Raw genomic sequence first — 20,346 nt, 5'->3', positions numbered from 1 at the left:
GGGGTAAACCAAGAGCTGATCCCCTAGAGATAGTCAAGTCTAGAGACTGTGTTTTTGGGGATTTTGGGTGAGCTCCTTTGGCTGGAAAAGCAGAATTATGACTGCACAGAGTGTACTCTGGATAATTACACTTTTAAATGAGGAGTGGTGATGTATCCTTCAACAGTACTTTGCCCTGGATGATGTTTTATAGAGAGCTGATTCCTCAGCTACCAACATCAGCTGCACTAGTACAGCTCTCAGCCCTCTCAGGACAAAAAAGCTGGATGAAATTCCTAAGGAGGAAACTCTTAGTAAGATATTTGAAAAGAAACAATTTCTCTTTCAGATGGAAAGCCCGTGGATGTGGATCCCCATCACATTATAATAGAAGATCCTGATGGTTCCTGCACGCTGATCTTGGACAACCTGACAGGGGCTGACACAGGACAGTACATGTGCTTTGCCTCCAGTCCTGCTGGGAATGCCAGTACCCTGGGAAAGATCCTTGTTCAAGGTAAACTCCTGCACAGATGCAGTATTTTAAAGGGATCTGCTGTGTAATACCTGAAACTTGTACCAGCCGTGGTGTGAGCAGCAGCACCAGGGCAGTGCCTGTCCCCTGTGCTGGCACTGCTGGGGCACCTCCAGTCTTGGGACAGTTTTGAGGCTACCATGGCAAGAAGGACATGGAGGGGCTGGAGGTGTCCAGGGGAGGGAATGGAGCTGGGAAGGGGCTGGAGGACAAGAAGGGGGCTGTGAAAGGGGCTGAGCCTGGAGAAAAGGAGGCTCAGGGGGGACCTTGTGGCTCTGCACAGCTCCTGACAGGAGGGGACAGCCGGGGGGATCGGGCTGTGCTCCCAGGGACAGGGACAGGAGGAGAGGGAACGGCCTCAGGCTGGACCAGAGGAGGCTCAGGATGGGTATTATGAAAAATGTCTTCACCAAAAGTGTTGTCAACCACCAGAACAAACTTCTCAAGGAACTGGTGGAGCTCAAAATCATTTCAATGTGGCACCCGTGGACATGGTTTATTGCTGGCCTTAGCACTGTTAATGGTCGGATTCCATGACCTCAGAGGTCTTTTTCAACCTAAATGATTCTGTTTCTATGATGTTACAAATATTAAGGCATTCCAGAGGTTGTATACAACATATACTGGATAATATAAAAAAAAAAATTGATGTACAGGTGCAGGCAACTCTTTTTAGGTCAAAAAAAATCATCTTTCGTAACCTTTAGATTCAGTGAGAATTATGTGGTCAGGGACATGCCCTTCCTATCTGTTCATATTTCCAGCTGCCAGACACATTGACCTTTGCTTTTTGCAGTGCCCCCACGGTTTGTGAACAAGGTCAGAAATGCTTATCTTGTCGAGGGTGAGGATGTCCAGTTCACCTGCACAGTGGAAGGAGCACCCAGGCCTCAGATCAGGTCAGTCCTACAACTCACATGGGAACAAACCCTGGTTTCCCATTTTGCATAGTCAGAAAAGTCATTTTGGGTTTATGACCCTTTCTTTACTGTGTCTTCCACCTTAACCTCATCCCAATGCTGCCTCTTCATGATCCCAACATTCCTGAGATTCTCAGCAATTAATTCTAGCTAGAATTTGACAAGAAGTATCTACAGATAGACCCTGAGGAGGACTCTGTCCAATCTGAAGCCCTGGAAAACATTTTATCATTGTTTATCCTCCCTGCCTGAGACCTGACTTGATTTTATCAGGTATTCAGACAAAAAGCTCAGCAAATCTTGTCTTGTCACCATTTAAAGCCCTTTTCCTGCACTGACTGTGGAGATCTCTTGGGGAGAATCTCATAAACCTGTGCAGTTTAATACCCACCTGCAGCTCTCCCTTCCAGGACCCAAATGTTTGTCTGAGGATTAACTCCTGAGTCTTTTGACAAATTGATCAGTGATCCTGGGGGACCTCTTGATTCTCCATAATTTTTCCTGTCTTACATTCCATGTTTTCCCACTCAGATGGTACAAAGATGGGGTGCTGCTGAAGGACACCAGCAAATACCAGATTTTCAGTGAACCACGGAGTGGCATCGCAGTCCTGGTGGTCAAGAACCCTTCCAATGAAGACATGGGGCACTACGAATGTGAGGTAAGTTCGGAGAGATTTAAACATCTGTCACCTGAAATGATACAGGCAGGAGAATTCATTTCACTGGGAGAGACCCGTGGCTGAGCAATGGCTCATAAAAATATTAGAGAAAGTCAGGCTGAACTAGACTGTGAATGTCCAAAAGCTCCAGAATATTCTGATCTGACAGTTTGTTGGTACAAGTAAAAATTGATGGAGCTTGTTCTGGAGCTTATACTCAGATCCAGGTCTCTAGAGGAAAGTCTTAAAAAATTTTGGAGTGTTCTGATGTGATATTTTGTTTCTGGACTGTCTTTAAATTATGAGTAAGAAACCCTTCAGAGATGAAAGAAATTAAATCTAAATAGAGGAATAAAGCACTGAAATTCCTGTTTTGTTTAGCAAGCATACACGGAAGTAGCTGATAAATTTTTAAATATGTAAGATATTTTATGAAAAGTAGAGATTGTCTATTCATTCATTGCAATGAATCAGTAAAAAGTTCTGAGGGCTTGGCAATAAAAGAAATTGGTCTTGATTTAGGAAATTAGCATGGGTCAGCTGCTTCACGGTAAATGAAAATATTTAACATATTTGATATACTTTAAAGAATTCTACTGGAATTTTAGCAAAACCTTGCTAAAATTATTACCTTGCCTATTTTAGACTACCTTGCATTTGCCATTGACTAAGATCCTAAGGTCCAGTATTCCCTTGGTTGAGTAAACCTCAGTAATAATTGGATAATAAACAATAAACAAAAAAATCCTCCTTAAAGGCCACCTAAGTGTGTGTGCAGCAGGAATCTGGGCCTGTGGGTAGAGACAGAATTACCCCAGGAGGAAGTCCCAGGCTGCAGAGCAAGCACCCAATAATTAAGTAAATAAGTTTGCTGATGTGCTGTAACTTGTCTGAGTAATTTTTTGGAAAAAGACCATAAACTCCACCGAGCAGCAGTGTGTCCCTTCAAACTCCAGCTTGGGGCCACACCTTCAGCTGTTTCTGTCAGCATTGAATTTCCTATGATAGCACAGGCAGTGTTTTACTGTGACAAAAAAAAAAAAAAAAACAAAAAACCAAACCATCCTGTGTTTCATTTGGCACTGCACAATTCTCCTCAGCTGGTGAACAGATTAGGGTCTGCCAAAAGTGGAGCAGAGCTTTACCACCACAGCGCCGCTGCCCTGACCCAGGAGAGGAGAGGAGACCAAGCCATCACCATTGAAGGTACGACCCTTGCCCAGCTCCGTACGTACCCCAGCCAATTCCCCTAAAAAAAATGAGGATCCAGTCCTTTTTGCCACCTTATCCATGTTGGTTGTTGGTGTCCGTGTATCCGTGCGTCTTCTGGAGATGTGCATGGGCAGAGGGCAGCTCGGCTCTGTGCCCATCATCATCTGTTGATTTCCAAGCCTGGCAAATCAACTTCATATAATGCTGGTGGAATGCATTATATGAAAACGAGGAGGAGCAAATGAAGGGTTTGTCACACCACTGCTAGAGCAGAAAAGAAATGTTACACGTTGTTGGAATACTTGGAAATGTGTGTCAGCCCGGCAGAAATGTTACAGGGGCCACCACATAGAGGTGGAGGCATATTGTGATTATTCTTAAAATACCACTGAAGGGAGAGCAGAACTGACAGCAGGCTGTCCTGAGCAGTGATTAGTCCATCCATTATTTAGGACTGTCCAGGGTCATAGTCAGAGAGTCTGTTCCTTTTTTTTTTCTGCCTGTTTCATCGGGATTGGTAGGGCGATAAGAATTGATTTTACACCCATCCAAAAACGCATCTTTCTTCACAACTTTTAGCCATCACTTCCTAAAGTTCCCTGCTTTTCCCAGGGATTTCCACACGGAGTGTGTTAGTGCTTGCTGTAAACCCACCACAGCCCAGTTTAAATCCCTGGCTCCATCTCCCTGGGGAGCATTTCCTGGCGTAGGGAATTGGTTCTCTGTGCACCTTACAAGTGTTCTTGTGTGGCTGGGAGTGAACCAGCCAGTCTTGTCTCTCTTAAACACTTCCCAGTGGCAGCCCAGGGGATGGTACAGCCAGGGGACCACCTTTAAGAGATCAGGGACAGATTTGGAGGGCAAGAGAGAGGACTGGGATAGGCACAGGCCTTTCCATGCCAGCAAACCTTGGTGTCACAGGCTTCTCCCAGATGTGGGTGGTGGAGACATGGTCAACAAAAGCCAGAGTTTTGCCAACAGCTCTAGGACTTTCTCTCTTCAACTTTGGTGTTTCCACAGTGTCTTGTGACAGTAACAGGAGTTCAAGTGCGTGTTTGAAAGGGCATAATTGACATTATCAATGTCCACTAAGAGTCAATGTTCTGACTTGTGAAGCTGCTGGGCAGAAAATGCTGGAGGTTGGAAAAATACTCAGGGATAAATGATCCTCTAATCATATTTTTTCATAATTTTCTACAGTCCTCTGCTGTTGGCCCTGTTTGAGACAGGACCCTGGTCTGGCTGGACCTTTGGGACAGCCCTCTGAAGACACAAATGTGCTGTTAGGTTAAGAGGATTCATCCATAATAAATTACTAAGATTAGCATCTTGATCTATGAACTTTCTTGACCTCATTTTAAACATGTTTTCCTTTTAGTTCTTTCCCAGAGCCCCATCAAAAAGCATTACAGGGAGGATAGTGTAGAAACACTATCATTTTTTCAGCCAAATAAACCTTGAAGTACTTGAATTCTTTGTCTTTTCGATTTCCCAAAGAGAGAAAAATAAGTTGAGTGCAGGATATAGAGGAACACAAATAAATCCCTGTCAGGGTGGTGTATCTTGATGAAGTTCCCTTTAGGCAGATGTTATAAAAGCAAACAAGGGTTGTATGAAATGTTAGGAGCATTTCCAGCTCTGGGGATTGCAAATGAGTATGTTCAGCCCCAGATTTCTCATCTGCTGTTAATCCTGTAATCATAAAAAAAACCCCAAAATTGTGAGCTTGGTTACAGAAATATAATTGGAGTTTTACTAGAAGCTTCAGAAATGTCACGAAGTAGGTTTGTTCTGGGATGTGCCATTCCTTGAACTCGGTGATAGGGAAGTAAATAGATCCCTGAGTCATTTTCAGGGAGAAACAGAGGGAAAGCTGCTTCAGGCCAGTGGAGAAAATAGGCTCATCCATGGAGCAAGAGGATTGTTGGGAGCAGAATCGCACCAGGGATGAATTTGGCACAATGCACTTGACCAAGGAGGGAATTCGTTGCTTTCTTGAGCATCAATAACCAGCCTTGATCTGCCTGGGGAAAAAAATCAGGTTCATCTGGCAAAGAACTGGAGGACAGGTGGATCTCATGAAGGCCATCTCTTTCCATCCTCACAATCCTTCCTATCTGTGAAAATGGGATTGCTCGTAACTTCACCAAGAGGACAACATTACTGCTGTCACATCAGGAGATAGATACCGTGTCTGCTTCCTGGCTCACCTGCACCCTGGGTCTGAGTTTTACCTGATTTATCTCTGTTCCTGTGAAATGACCATTGTCTGAGTCTCGTGAGACAGCCAAGGGGCAATTATTTTAGTTTTTATCCTCCTGCCTTTCTGTACTGTTTATTCTGCTGAACCAAACCCACAGTTTGGGATATCGTTAGTCCAGTGGTTTATGAGCCCTGACCCACAGCTGGTGATGGTCCACAGTCCAAGACCATGGGTATCAAAACCAAAATTCTTTGGTTTAAATTCACACTATGGGAGTTTGCAGGTCCCTTGGATGGACCAAATCCAAAAAAAGGATGGAAACCACTGGACTAAGGGATCCCGTGTGAGCTGAATCTGCCTTCAGCCACACCTGGTCGCTGCACTGAAGTCAATGGAGGGTTGCTTTAAAAAATCCTCTTTCTGTGGCTATTGGAAGAATTTGAGACACTTTAAAAAAAGCTGAAAGAAGATCCTTCTCTTTGACTTCCAGTTGACTGTGTCTGCTTTGCACCTTGCTGCTTAACCCGCACATGGCACACCTGGGCTGGTGTGCTCTGGCATGTTCAGGTGTGATTTATCCATCCAGGCTCACTAACTTGATCATTTGTTACAAAAAGCAAAGCCCAGTGCCTTGGAAAGGTGTTGCATTTCCATATGGGTGGCCAGGTCAGGACCTAGAAACAAGACAAGGGGTGGAGTGAGGTACAGTAGTGGAGATAAAGCCATAAATAAAAATTCCCAAAGCAGCTGCAGCCAGGCAACGACAATTCCTTCACAGCTTTGCCTCAGATTTCATGCAGAGCCTTGGGAAGGCTCTCCAGTTGCCTTGTAGCAGCCACCTTGTTAAAAATCCGCAAAATACTTTGAAGTTCTTATAAGGAAGATTTAAAACACAGAGGAGCATTAGATCTCTTAGTGTTACTGAAGAAATAGGGCACAGGAGTTTGTCTCCCAACTATTTAGGTGTTCTCTGGTTAGGGTGATGATTAGGGTATTTACCTCATTATTTTTATTCTCTTATCACCACGGTTTAGTCTCATTTTTGGCCAGGCCACAGGGTTTTCAGTGCAAATTCAGGACAGCCCCAGCCATATCAGCCACTGCAGGAGTGGAATCTTCTGCTTGTTTGGGTGTGAGGGTTTTTGTTTGTTTGTTTGTTTAGGTTTTGGTGGGGTATTTTTGAGAGAGATCCCAAAACACTTGTATTCCATTCATAAAATTAAAAACCCCTCATATTTATGAATTGAGCCACCAGCCCTGGAGGGATTTCAAAGCCCTGTGGATGTGGCACTTAGGGACAGGGTTTAGTGGTGAAGGTGGCAGTGCTGGTTTAGCAGCTGGATTTAATGATCTTAAGGGTATTTTCCAACCTCAGTGATTGCATGAATTGCTCATTTTAGGATTAGTTTCAGCAGTTTTTGTCAGGTTTTGAAGATTAGTCTCCAAAGTGTAGCAGAAGGAGGAGAAAACAGAACAGTTCTCCTCTGGTTCATGTCAGCAGCGTGAACTGGACAGCAAAAATAGGAATAAGCTTCTGTGAGTGGAGAAAAGAGACTTAAAAATTGTAATAAAGGCCATAAAAAACCTTCCATCCATTCACTTATCCTCAGTGTCCCATCACTTGTAAGCCAATGTTTTAATCTATTAACCAAAGAGATGTCTGGTCCTCTAAAAGCACTGGCTGTCCCTAATGCTTACAGCTTTTAACCTGCTTATCAGGGGCTCCTGCTTTGCAAAGCTGTTTGCCTAAAATGCTCTTGAAAAGTTGAAATGATAAATCCGGTGCTAAAAATGGATGCAGAATATTTTCCTCTCGGGGAAAAAAAAAAAAACCACCAGAAAAAAAAGAAAAGAAAAAGAAAAAAACCAGGAAAAAAAAAAAAAAGAAAAAAAGAAAAGAAACCCAAATTCTCTCATCCTACTTTCATGTGGTTCTATCCTTCAGTATATGATTGCTCAAATCCTCCCTCACACCTTGGACAGCACATATACAGTTTATTAAATGCCATTTTCAGCTTTTTCATCCCAGGCCTGCTGAACTTTTGAATATTGAATTCTTTGACATCCACTACAAATAGAAATATCACAGTTGGTGTCATTTGGGAGGACTGCAAGAGCAGACATTAATAGAGCAACCATTAAAGAGACTTTTCTTACAGACATTGTGAGATTTCATTACATTTATTCAACTATTCAGTTTATATTACTTAATTCTCATCTAAATACACTTGCAGCTGAAATAATTGTAGAAAACACCTATTTTCAAGTGTATAATCCAAATAATTAAAACATTTCCATCAGAACATCAGTATTTTTACTCATATACTCACTGCATATGGATTAATCTCATAGTATTATTTAATGAGATGTTCTAAAAAGTTATTTGAAAATTAGAGACTAGTGATTTAAAAATTCAGTGAAAGTCTCTAACCTGAGTGTAGTAAATTCCTTGAGCACTCAGTTTATTTGCCATCACTGTATTATTATCATTCCACCATTTAAAACAAGGCTTGAGTTATTTAAAAAAAAATTAATTCAGGATAGGTAAATGCTTTTATTATAATTGGGTCCAGGGATAAATATTTGAAAATAATTTTGCTCTTTACTTACCCAGTTAGTGTAAACACAAATTGCCAAATAGATTTTCTTTAAACTCACTCAGTTCTGCAGTAACTCCTTTGAATCTCTGGGAAATTATTCCAGATTTTTACAGGCATAAACAAGACAAAGCTCTGCAAAAGAAACATGAGCTCTAGGTCAGATATTAACATCAATAATTGCACAAAATTCTTTTTTATTATGGTCAAATTCATGTTTTTACCTGAGGCAGGGAAGAGTTCTTGGAAGTGGAGTGGAAGGAAAATTAGGTTAAAGTATTCCATTTAATATTGTAAATGTATTTTTAATTTTCAGTCAGTGCAGGTTTGGGGGCACCATTGAGAGCATCAGCACTAATCATCAGTTATTTAACAAATAACACAGACACTCCAGATTCCCTGGGCAAGAACTGCTTGTGATTTTATAGATATTTTTAAGCAGTTCACTTAAATTGCACTGACTGAAAATTACAAGAGCTAATTTATTATAGGCTGGCTGGAAATTTGAAAACCAATTGCTGGAGATTAAATTATGGGGGTTTTTTAGATATTTTGCTAGTTTATTAAATAAAAAGCCTGGCTTGCTGATGGGTTTTTTTTCTAGATCTCAAATACGTTCAGCAGTTCAGAGTGTGCTCAAAGCAGTGAGGTTCAAAGAGTGCCTTAATTTTATTCCAGTGGACAGGGTGGGAAACCTGCTGAAAATCTCAGTTAGTTCTTCAAATGGTATTTCTCTACTTTTTAAAAATGTCAATTTTAAGAAATATTTGTAGCATCATGAAATCATAACTTTTGATCTTGATGTGATATCAACAGTTTCCAGTTGGTTATGGGAGAAGGGTCAGGAAAAATGGAAAACTACAGCAAGAAAAAGAGATGGAGCAGACACAGGGCTTGACTGAGTTTCCTAGGATTTGGGGTTTTTTTGATGCAGATTCTCTCTACTGATGGTAATATTAATTTTCATATTTATCAGCTTGGATTTTGCATCCAGTCCACAAAAGCTTGGCCACAATCCAGTGTTTGGGTGAACTCTTTTTTCTAGGAAGTGAAATCACAGTTTAAAGAATTTCAGTTCTCCAGGATTTTCCAGATTGAGGCATTTTCAGGTTTCTGACACCATCACTACCTTATCATAGGGTAAAGAAAATTTAAATAAGGATCTTGTTTTCTAGCTTTGACCTACCAAACAAAAATGGTAGAATAAACAGATTTTGCCAAATTGTTCTCCACAAAATATTTAATTTCAAAGCTAAATGCTCCGAGAGCATTCTGGATTCTCATTCCTGGTCAGAAACACTAAAGATGATGCTGGAAATAACCACAGAAAGCACGGATGGGATGGTACAGTTGGTTATTTTTCACTCCAGTTTATGTTCATGAACTGAGCAAAGATAATTTAATCATTTCAGCTTTTGCCTTTCTTTAACCCCATGCTGTTCATACTGTTCTCTTTGTAGTCACTGAACAAGAGACTAAAGTGCCCAAGAAAACCATCATCATGTAAGTGCTGATTTTTTTTTTTTTTGGGTAACATTTGTGGGTTTTTTTGCCTTGCTGCTTCTGCATGATGCAATAACAAGCTTGTGTTCACTGGCCGTGCAAGTGTGTTCATTCCCAGCCCACCAGATCCCAAGGAATTCTGTGCCATGTGAGGCAATCACCTTCAAAAAAAGTCCTTTTGTTCTCTTCCAAAAATAGCAGCACTGGTGTTAGACGCAGCCCGGGGCAGTTATTTTATGATATTACACAGGAAAAACATTTCTCTGAATGTTGGTGGAGTTGCACAGGAGTTCTGGAAGGCAGAGCCTGGCTCTCAGTGTTGAATGAAACCAGCTTTGAAAACTGTCTACCTGGAAATATCTACAAATTTAGCAAATATCTCAGAGCTTAGAGTGATTTCTTCTGGCTTTATTTTAAATTTTTCAGGAAAGCCTTGTATGATGAAGCAGAAGGCAGATGAATATTTTTATCCCCTTCTATCACTGTATTTCAAATATAAATAATTATCCTGATGACTTGGTCTTTTTAGATACTTTGAGCCTGGTTTATACTAGATACTTATAAAGTACCAAGATTAATTACTGCAAAAAGCAGTGTTTTCTCAGTCACATGTAGCCTAGAAGCCAAGCAGCCATTAAAATCTTAATTTATCTTCTTAAGTACTGTAGAGAAATACATAATAAAATTATTCCATGTGCTGGAAGGGGGGCACTGGTCTGTGACAGGATTTCAGAGCAGCTCCAAGCCACCCCAACCATGCCCTGAGGACAGGAAGTAGTTATGCAATGGATATTTTGGGGAAATGCCTTCCCTCAGTAGCTGCACTATTGCTAAAATCAGCCCTTGACTTGGATATGAGGCTTAAGTGGATATATTTTATTTTTATTAGACATAAAGTTGCAATTAAAGGATGATTATGAGTTTATTACCTTTTATGCCTTTTACTTTTTTTTTTTTTCTGTGAGGATTATTCCTTTAGATCCATGCACTTGGCCCTTTTGGAGGCAGTGGTTTATAAGCTGTACCCCCTCCCAAAAGTTGCACATAGGCTCAGTTAAATTTCCAGCCGTGAGACCCTTTTCATCCTGAAGAAAACAGAAAATAAAGTGGTTTTACCTGTACTGCCTCAAGGACCAGGATTCAGATTGGGGCAACTGAACAGAGAGTTATTTTTTTATACCTTGTTCAGAAATATCCTGAGAAAATTGTGAACAGGAGGGAATCTCAGAGCCAGACCACATCTGAAACTTGATAAATCTCATTTATCCACATCTCTGTGCCTGTATCTGGAGCAGCAGCATTAATACTGGTGGATTAAATAAGATCCATTAATACAAAATACCATCAGTTAAGCTGATTTCTAAATTTCTGAGATCTAAATTCCATAGGACAGCTCCAGAGGGGATTCCTAAATAGAGGGCTGCAGCCTCTAAGGAATTTGGTAAATTTAGGAGTGGGATCTCAGGCAGAAGTTCCCCTTCTTTTGTGGTCATGAACTTTAAATTAGAATGGATCTTAACTGAGATTGGGAATAATTCTGTAAGGGCAGATTCCAACTCTTAATCTGTAGCAAGGTGATGAACAGGAGCAGCTTTAAAATTACTGGCAGAAAGTAACAGGTAATTGAGAGATGAGATTGTTCAATGTCCATATATACAAATCCCAGACCCCCAAAAACCCATTTTAATTTTGCAACATAGATTAAAGTCTGCTGCAAGCACCCAAGGATTCATTCTCATCTAAAATGATTTAGTTTTGTGTAATTCAGAAGGGAAGGCTCTGCACAGACTGCAGAAAACTTAGGGAAAAGAGTAAAGCAGTGGAAATGAGCAGTAGAAGAGAGGGTGCTCTGCAAAGAAATAAATCTCCCTGTAGCTGATCCAGTCCTGGACTCCAACACGTCCTCAAAGGGAGAGGTTGATGCTGGAAACAAATCCAACCTCCAGAGAAGGACGTACAGGTTTTCAAAAATACGACCAGAAGATGAGAAAGGCTGCAATAAACCCAAGAGGTTTAGTCTCCCATGGTGGCTGTAAAAAGGTTCTCCATTCTCAAGGGCAAAAGTCAGAGCAGAGATGCCTGAAGGGCAGAGGAGGTGACCTGAAGTGGCTGGAGAATGGTGAGGAAGAAGAGAGGAATTAAAAAGCTGCTGTCTCCATTCTTAATCTCAGTTCAGGCCACTGTTTGACCCTTCAATAATTCTTTGTTTTTAACTCCAGTCCTTGTAGGTTGGGATAGAATCTCAACACAGGTTAAAAAAAAAGAGCTTTTCCTGTGATTTCCACTGGAGCAGATGTGGAGCATTGACTTCCTTGTGCTTGCCAGGAAAACGCTGGCAGAAATGTATTTACCTGAAAGGTTTTCCCTGTAAGAAACACCACAAAAAAACCTGCAGGAAAAATGGCATGCTAAGTACATAAATGCAGAGCACTGAAGGGACCTTTAAAGATAATCTAGTCCAACCCCTTGCTGTGAGCAGGGAAAATTTCACCTCCATCAGGCTACTCAGAGCCCTGTCCAGTCTGACCTTGAATATTTCCAGGAATGAGGCATCTACCACCAGCCCAACTTCAGTCAAAAAAATCTAAAGTACAGCCAGCAGAAATATGCTGAGAAATCATCATTATGCATCCTAATTTGGCTTGGTATTCCTGTGTCTGTTTGATGCAGTAGGATCAGGCTGTGTCTGCACTAATGAAGAGTATTATGAAGAGTAAAGAAAATTTGCTTTGGCGTAGATGACTTCTAACTTTCTTTTCCTGGTCATCTCCACATTTTAAGGGTTAATCACTTTCAGTGTAACTGTTCTGCATGTAAAAATGCAAATCTCTGGTCTAAAATGAGGCTGTAATTAAAAAAAAAAAAAAAAAAAAAGAGAGAGAGATGTTACATTAATTAAAAATCATTAAGAAGATGTTGACCCTTCTGCAATAAAGGGCATTTAGCCATTCAGGTGGATGGATTTAGGATTTTAGCCAAGGATACTCAGGAAAAGGTTAAAGTCTTTGAGTGTTTAAAATTTTTTGGGGTCCAAAGTAGCACAGTAAGTGATCACCATGAGCACATGAAATACAACAGCACCCAGCAGAGCATCTCCCAGCTGGGCGTGCTCGTTGTGTGTTCATTAACACGAGGAGGTTAATGGAGCTGGGATTTTCCCTGGGGAAAAGGGCTCTGGGGTTTTCCCAGGATCAGGAAGCGGAGATGGAGATGTGGGCGTGTGTGTGCTGCGTGTGTGCCCCTCCCAAAATGCTTCCCCAAAAGCTGGAATGCTCACCCAGACTAACCCCTCGTGGCGCCTTGGCCGACCGCGGCATGCGCTGGTGGAGTGTGGCTCCGCGAAAAGTCTCGTCCTCCCGCCAACCCCGCCCCTTTCTGCCGTCAGAGAGGAGACCATAACCACGGTGGTGAAGAGCCCAAGACAAAGGGGAAGGGTTTCTCCTGCACGTTCTCCTTCAGGTCACTCTCCTTCCCGCTCCTCACGGGCGGAGCCGGCTCCGGAGCCGGTTTATGTGTCCAAGATCAGGCAGCCTGTCCACAGACACGAGCAGGAGGCAGCACCCAAGTCTGCTGCTGTTCCCAGGCTTTATGTCACAGAACACGAGGAGATGCAAGGGGCAGCGGCGAGAGACGTCGTTGTGGAGAGAACAGTGGAAGAAAAGAAGCCCAAGTGGGTCGAAGTGGAAGAAATAATTGAGTTCAAGGTGAAAAAATCACCAAAGCCCACAAGGAAAAGAGGTTCTTCCCCAGCAAAACAAGAAAAAGATGACCCAGGGGTGTTAACGTTCACATTTCCCAGCTCAAGGCCGAAGCACTCGCCAGAAGATGACCCAAACACAAACAACTCCAACAATAAATTGGTGGAACAGTCAAAATCTCTGCCCAATGAGGGTCTCTCTGAAAGTGACATCCAGCCTCTGGTGTATACGACCGAGCAGGAAGGACCTCAAGTCAGCGGCGAAGAGAGAAACTCCCCGTGTGGGTCCGAACAATTAGGAAGTGATTCATTCACGGATTGTGGAACTGAAGGAAGGAGCTGCCCACAGGAACCCCGCGCTGACTGCGGGTCAGACGCCGCCTCCCCTCTGCTTGCCTGCGGGGGTGAACCTTTGGTTTTCAGTTTTGGGACAGCTGCCGGACACCCACACGAAGTTCTTTTCTCCCCGGTGAGTCCAGAGGATAAGGAAGGGGTCGATGAAGTGGATGTGTCTTGGCCTGTTGGAGAGGAGGTGCCTGAGGTAATACAGGACATCCCATCCGAAGAGGACAGCGCCATAGTGGATGAGCCAGAGGAGCTGCACACGGATGACATCAGCACCCGGGACCGCAAGATTTTAACCCACAATGGCAAACTCCTCACTCTGGAGGACCTGGAGGATTACATCCCTCAAGAAGGCGAGACCTACAGGTGCGAGGATCAGAAGCACGCGGCAGAGAAGCCCTGCGAGATCTCCGTGCTGCAGACGGAGATCAACGAGCCGACCATCGGCAAGCCGGTGCTGCTGAACCTGGTCCGGCCCGTGGTGCCCCAGCCAGGGCAGAGGTTCTTCAGCCGGTACGAGGAGCACGTCCCCAGGGGCGTGTTCGTGTCAGCCTCCAGGGTGGCCGGCGTGCAGCCCACGGGCCCCTCCAGCATCTCCTTCCGCGTGAGCGGCGATCGCCGCGCGGCTCCTCCCGGCCCGTCCTTCACGGCGAAGCCCTCGTTCTGCACCGAGGTGCAGCGCTCCGCTGACAGCGGGCACTCCAGCTTCAAAACAGAGGTGTCCACCAGGACCCTCAGCTACGGGACTGTTGGCGAGCCTGTCACCTTGCACATCAGCACGGAAGACCTCTCCCAGAGCTGAGCAGACACCAGCGTAATTTTTAACACCGAAGAAAGCAGCTTCGTTAAAAAAAAAAAATAAAAATAGTAATCAAAATTGTTGTAGGCGAGGGGAGTTGGTGGCAAAGATTACAAGGTAACAAGGGAATACCTTAGAGGGAAGTGTATTTAAATATGATGTGTCAAGCTTTTCCAGTCTTAAAGGGAACAGTCTGTCAGAACAGTTTGTAACTTAAGAAGCTTTGATCTAGGTGAACATGTATCATTCCATAGCAGAGCAGGGATGGGAGGTTTAGGAAAAGCCTGATTCTTCTACCTATGACAGAAATGTAGATGAAGAAGTGTGGTTTTTGTCCATGAACTTAATAATTGTTTCATGTGCCAGTTTATGGGGTGGCAAGGAGGTGAAAGTATCTAAGCTTTTCAGCATTCTTCAGTAGCCCAGGACAGGGGGTGTCTCCTGTGTGGGCCCAAAGGTCATGAAGCTTCACTCTGCTTTGACTCTGCTCTACATCTGTGACACCAATTAGCTCTACCAAAATTTCCTCATAAACCTTTCAACGTGCACAGTCTGGTTGCATTATTTTAACCTTCTGCCATATAATGAGATATATATATATTAAATATTACATGTACCAGGGATTCAAAGGGCTGCTCAGGCCTTTTGGTTGAAATCCCAGTTTGACTCCAGTCAGTGGTGAGAGTCCCACTGTCGTGAGAAAGCAAGAGTTTTGATGTTGTCTTCTGCTTTTAAGTGAAAAAGACTATCTTTTCTAAATGACTGATATTTTCAAATCCGCTCCTAGTTGTATGATAATGTAGGTTTCATTATTCTGCATTCTAGTGTGGTGGATTTATAAACCATATCTTTGGAAATATAATTTAGTTAACATGCAGTGAAAGAATAAAGTGCTGCACAAAATAATTTCTGCATCTGCAATCAAACATTAACAGGTACAAAGAACCACAAATGTGGTCTTTGCCAATAAATATGACTGGATGAGTGTTTGTTCTCCTGAATGAATGTGCCAGTGGTGCAACATTCCTGCTAACAGATTGATCCATGATGTCCTTTGTATGTGATAAGAGGAATTTACCACTGAGCTACAGCAAAGTGGCAGGAGCACAAAAAAAATTAAAAAAAAAAAAGGAAAAAAAGCGCTTTACCATAATTATTCAGTTGAAACATAGATCTGTTCCAAATGTATTGGGCTGCCAGTTGCAATTGCATCGTATTACTGTAACCAGGAAGGTCGAGATGCCTTGAGGAGGAACTGACTGGGGAGTTCCTCTGGAGCTTTGCAGAGGGAATGCTGCGTGAGGGGGAGGCTGAGGTGCACTGAGCACAGCCCATCCCTGTTGGCTTCGCCAAAAATTCATCTTGCCCAGACCTCCAACAAGCTGCTCTGAAAAGAGATGAGCTCCCAGCCCCAAAGCTGGGGGCCAGCTGGAGTCAGATGGAGCTCACTGATCTCAGCAGGACCCTGCACTGGCCCTCCCTGGTGACAGATGTGGGGTGAAAAGTCCCCATTCCCCATCCCAGTTGAGGTCTGTAGAAATGTTCAGTAGAGACTGTTTTGATTTATGGGTTAGGGAAGCCAGAGAGGTTCATACACTAAATTTCTAAGCAGTGTGAGGAGAGAGGGTGGAGTGAGTTTCTGCCTTGGGAACGAATGGGTGATGTTGGCTCAGTGTTTCCCAGGCAGGTGATATTGAGGAGCTTGTTATGGAGTTTTGGGGCAATATTCCTGCCAACAGGGACTGAATTCACCAAAGGTGCTTGTAGAAAAGTTATTTTTTTTTCCTTCTGCAGCTGCACCTTGTGCTGACTAAAATGAACATATTAATTTCACAGCCTTTCACTTTCAACATCCACTCAGGATGTCATGTGCACTACCTTCATGATATAGGATGCTTTTCCAGTGGTGAAGGAAATCAAGCTTCCTTTATGGTACTATCCCATTTTTTATAACATCTCCTTGGTTTATACTGCTTGTTTTATAATGAAGCAATACGATGGATATATATATTAGTGCTTTTTTCATATAGTGCACTGTACATTGGAAAGTAACAGACACACAGCAGGGAAATGCTTTCAAAGCTAAAAATATTTCTTTTATTTTGAGCCTGATTCTGGTCACAGTTATTCCAGTGTCAATCTAGAATAATTCCACAGAAAGAAGTGGATTTGATTCAGATTTACAAAGATACTGCTGAGAAAAGAATTTGCCCTGTGATAGCCTTCAAAAAATGTAATATTCAAACAAAGGATAATGAGGATGTGTAAAGGAACGTGGAGGTTTCCTCCTGTTGTGGTCGACACTCAGGTTTTTCTAAAGAAGATCCAAGGCTGCACTTCAGATGGTCATAGAAGAAATAATTATACTTTGATTCATTAGCTCAAAGCAATTAACATCTGTTTACATTTTGTTTTGAAATTTAAGCAAAAGAGAATCAATTGAAGGGAATTTTTTAAATCCTATGCAGGGCTCCGTTCAAAAAGTGAAAGGTTTATGACAAGTTCCTTACATATACTTTCAAAATATTTTCCTAGAGGTTAAAAATTATGCTTGTAAGTGATTAAACTGTGTAGATAACTAATGAGATGTGTGGGGATTTATTTCCTGTAGATGAAAAGATACAGCTGTATGAAAGATTTTAATGCAACGAATGTTTTACTGAAATTCCTGGAGGTAAATGGGTATTAATAAAATGGAAACTTCAGTTTGCTTGAGATACAAAAAGAGAAAAAAAAAAAACCCACACAAAAAAAGTCAAGTGCAAGATATGCTGTTAGATGCTGAGTTTAAATTAATAAATGTCTTGCATCAGCTGTCACTGAACTCGTTGGGTTTGTGTTCTTTGTTACAGCACTTGATATTCCATCAGCTCATCCTCTTGTCCTAGGCAGGAGCTAGGTTGCAATCCAAGAATATTAATGCAGCTGGGCTCTGGCTTCTTTTTTCTGGACAGTTTCCAGAGTGTTGAAGTGAAAAAAAAACTGGTGTTAGGGATATTTCCAAGTCAGGAATCTTGAATGACTCACATCCTTTCGGGTCCTTCTCTGAGACCCAACTGGAGCTTCAAAACGTGTGTCAGTCTTGAGTTCCTGGGCATGGGCTGAAGCTGTGGGGTGGAAAGGCTCAAGGCTGAGATTTCAGAGCTGGGAAAGAATTTGTCCACCACAGGATGTCATCACTGTGGTGTTTTTAGTTCTGTGTGTCTTGGGGGATATTTAAGTTCCTCAGCCTGAATCTAGTGTCCAAAAGAAGGAAGTGGTGTAATGACCCCTAGGCAGGGAGGAAAGTGGTGGTATTAGAGCATGGGGGAGATCAGTGATTATGTATAACCTCTATATCTATATTTATACACCTGTGAATATATTTCCTAACTGTTTCATGCCTTTCCAATCATCTCACTCATTGGCAGCTGCCCAGTTCACAGGACAGCGCCAGCTGGCAGAAATCACAGCAGGAACACCAGACAATCCAGGTATTTCTCCAGGAAAATATTAAATGTCTTCCAGCCAGCCCAGGGCTGAGAACACTGACGGGCAGTCTGGGACATCATGTGAGCAAATCTTGCTTTTTTCCATCAACAAATTCAGGAAAGAAATATTTTGTCACTGTCATGATAATTGGAAGCAAAAATCAAGCAAGATGTCTTCACCCACACTTAGCCTTCAACTCTATTTTCTCAGGTCTATCATGGGAATCAATGTTCTTGAGGCCAGGAAAGGAGCAGAATCAAAATCCCTATGGGACATGCTCATTAGTGTCAATGACATTAAACAAGCCAGGGCTGTTTATTCCAAATACTCTTTTTTTTTTTTTTTTTTTTTTTTTTTTTTTTTTTTTTTTTTTTTTTTTTTTTTTTTTCCCTCAAACCATGTGATGATTTGAGTCTTCTGTCTTGCTTGGTGAGCAATCCCATGATGAACGTGATCATTGTCTTAACCTGAGCTGCACTTTCTCTGTCTTCATGATTGCATGGGGGCTTCCCGAGGTACCATGCATCTCTTTGTTGTGCCTCTTCAGGATTTGTGGAGGGTTTATCAGGCAGGAAATGGGATGAGATGAGTTTCTTCAGTCTGTGATCCCATCCCATCCTGCTACATCCAAACCCATCAGAAATATTCAGATATTGTGAAGTAGGACAAACACATCACCCTAGAGCAAGGAGTGGCTTTTCTGCCAGACTTTGATGAAAAAGAACAACCCCCCCTTCATTCCCCTGCCCTTCTGCAGAGTCACTGATGAGGCTGATTCCTGTTCACTCCTTTTCCTCCCCTGTGAGATAATGTCTTCCTTGCCCGTGGGGCCTGTATCAGTGCAATGGGTTCAGTTCACTGGTCTCATCCAGTGGTTGGTTCTTCCCCAGAGGGTGCTGGGCACTGCCCAGGCTCCCCAGGGAATGGGCACAGCCCCAGAGCTGCCAGAGCTCCAGAAGAGTTTGGATAACACTCCCAGGAACAGGGTGGGATTGTTGGGGTGACTGCAGGGCCAGGAGCTGGACACTGATCTTTGTGGGTCCTTTCCCACTGAGGATATTCTGTGGTTCTATGATTAATAAAGGTGTTTTTGACAGACCAACCAATGTCGGGTTGAGCTGGGAGATGGATCCTTTGTTCCACTGTCTGGGAACAGGCCAGGTGTTGACACAGGTGGCACAGTGTCCCCAGCCTGCTGAGGTACAACTTTCCAAAGGTTTTCGTGCCAACCTTCTTATTTTAGCTCTCAGCTACATTCCCTTTTGCTGGAATAAGCATTTCTACATCGACTCTCTTCTCTAGGAAGGGAAAATTATTCTGTTGCAGATATTTCCATGGGTTTGATTATGGGTTTTTTTAATTTCTTTTCTCCTGTTGGAGATGGGATTAAATGCTCAAGTGATGGTGTTCGTATATGGGCTCAGATGTTTATCAATTCTTATCTATAGTACAGTCTCACAAGTTGTGAGTTTTAGCTAGCAAAGTAGAAAATGGCATTGTCTCTCTCTATTTAGAAGGCCTTTTAAGAAAAAACTGTCCAATTATGAAATTACACCTCAATTATTTTTACTTTTCACCCAATACCCAGCCACCCCTGGCCCGCAATGCGGATTTTTCTACCCAATCACAAAACCCCACCCAGAGCCGTGGAGAAGAAGGTGAAAAAGCAGGACTGGCCTCTGCCCTAAACCCTCCACCTTGCTTTATATCCATTCCTGTATCCTAAACCCTCAAACTCTGAGTTTCCCACCCTGTGATGTCACACACTGCTACCCAAACTCCACACCCACAATCCCAGCGCTGTCACTCCATTTTGGAAGGCCCCAGGTCAAACGCAGTTTTCTTGAGGGTCAGTGCCTGTCAGCACAGAAAGTCTAAAATTTTCAGTGCCCAGGGCTCCCGCACTGGATGGTGCTGCTGTCCTCCCTCTTGCCCTGAAGAGAGAAAAGCTGTTGTTTTGTCTGTAGGAATGCCCTCCGCGCAGCCAGAGGCGGAGGCGTCTGTGCAGGCGTCGCTGCAGCGCGCCGACCGGGAGATCAGGACGGCGCTGAGGAAGCTGATGGACTCGGCGTCGCTGCTGGTGACCCTTCCCCCGGGCATGCGAGCAGGGGGTGGCCTTGGCCTTGTCCCTGCTGCCTCTGTCCCTCCGGAGCACCCAGGGGCAGCAGCCGGGCCCTCTGTGCCGTTCCATGAAGCCAGTACCCAAACCCAGGCTGACGGAGGCCACGGTAGGTTTGGCGTGAGGGTTTCCTTGAGCTGAGAGGCAGGAAAATATTGAACGTGCCAGCAGTGATGGTTTTGACCTCATTCTCCTGTGTTGCTGTGTTTTGAGCGGACAAAGATTAAGAGAGGGCGTTCAAACCCAAAGGAGCGTGGAGGGTGGGCTGAGGTTAGGTTGGATCTAAGTTTGGGGCAGATCTTTCT

General features: G+C 43.2%; 1 protein-coding gene across 1 annotated transcript in view; it reads left to right on the top strand.

Annotated features, from left to right (window-relative positions):
• OBSCN (obscurin, cytoskeletal calmodulin and titin-interacting RhoGEF) overlaps nt 1–17,333 on the top strand; it is a 138,980-nt gene extending 121,647 nt beyond the window's left edge. The window contains 6 exon segments of the mRNA XM_063392377.1: nt 329–496; nt 1,311–1,413; nt 1,966–2,095; nt 2,989–3,301; nt 9,568–9,610; nt 12,996–17,333. Coding sequence (XP_063248447.1) covers nt 329–496; nt 1,311–1,413; nt 1,966–2,095; nt 2,989–3,301; nt 9,568–9,610; nt 12,996–14,454 — 2,216 coding nt within the window. The 3' untranslated portion in view covers nt 14,455–17,333.
• Nucleotides 17,334–20,346: the final 3,013 nt, after the last annotated feature.

The sequence above is a fragment of the Prinia subflava genome, chromosome 1 (assembly GCF_021018805.1).
Source record: "Prinia subflava isolate CZ2003 ecotype Zambia chromosome 1, Cam_Psub_1.2, whole genome shotgun sequence".
NCBI lineage: Eukaryota > Metazoa > Chordata > Aves > Passeriformes > Cisticolidae > Prinia > Prinia subflava.
This window is presented reverse-complemented; position numbering and strand designations above follow the sequence as displayed.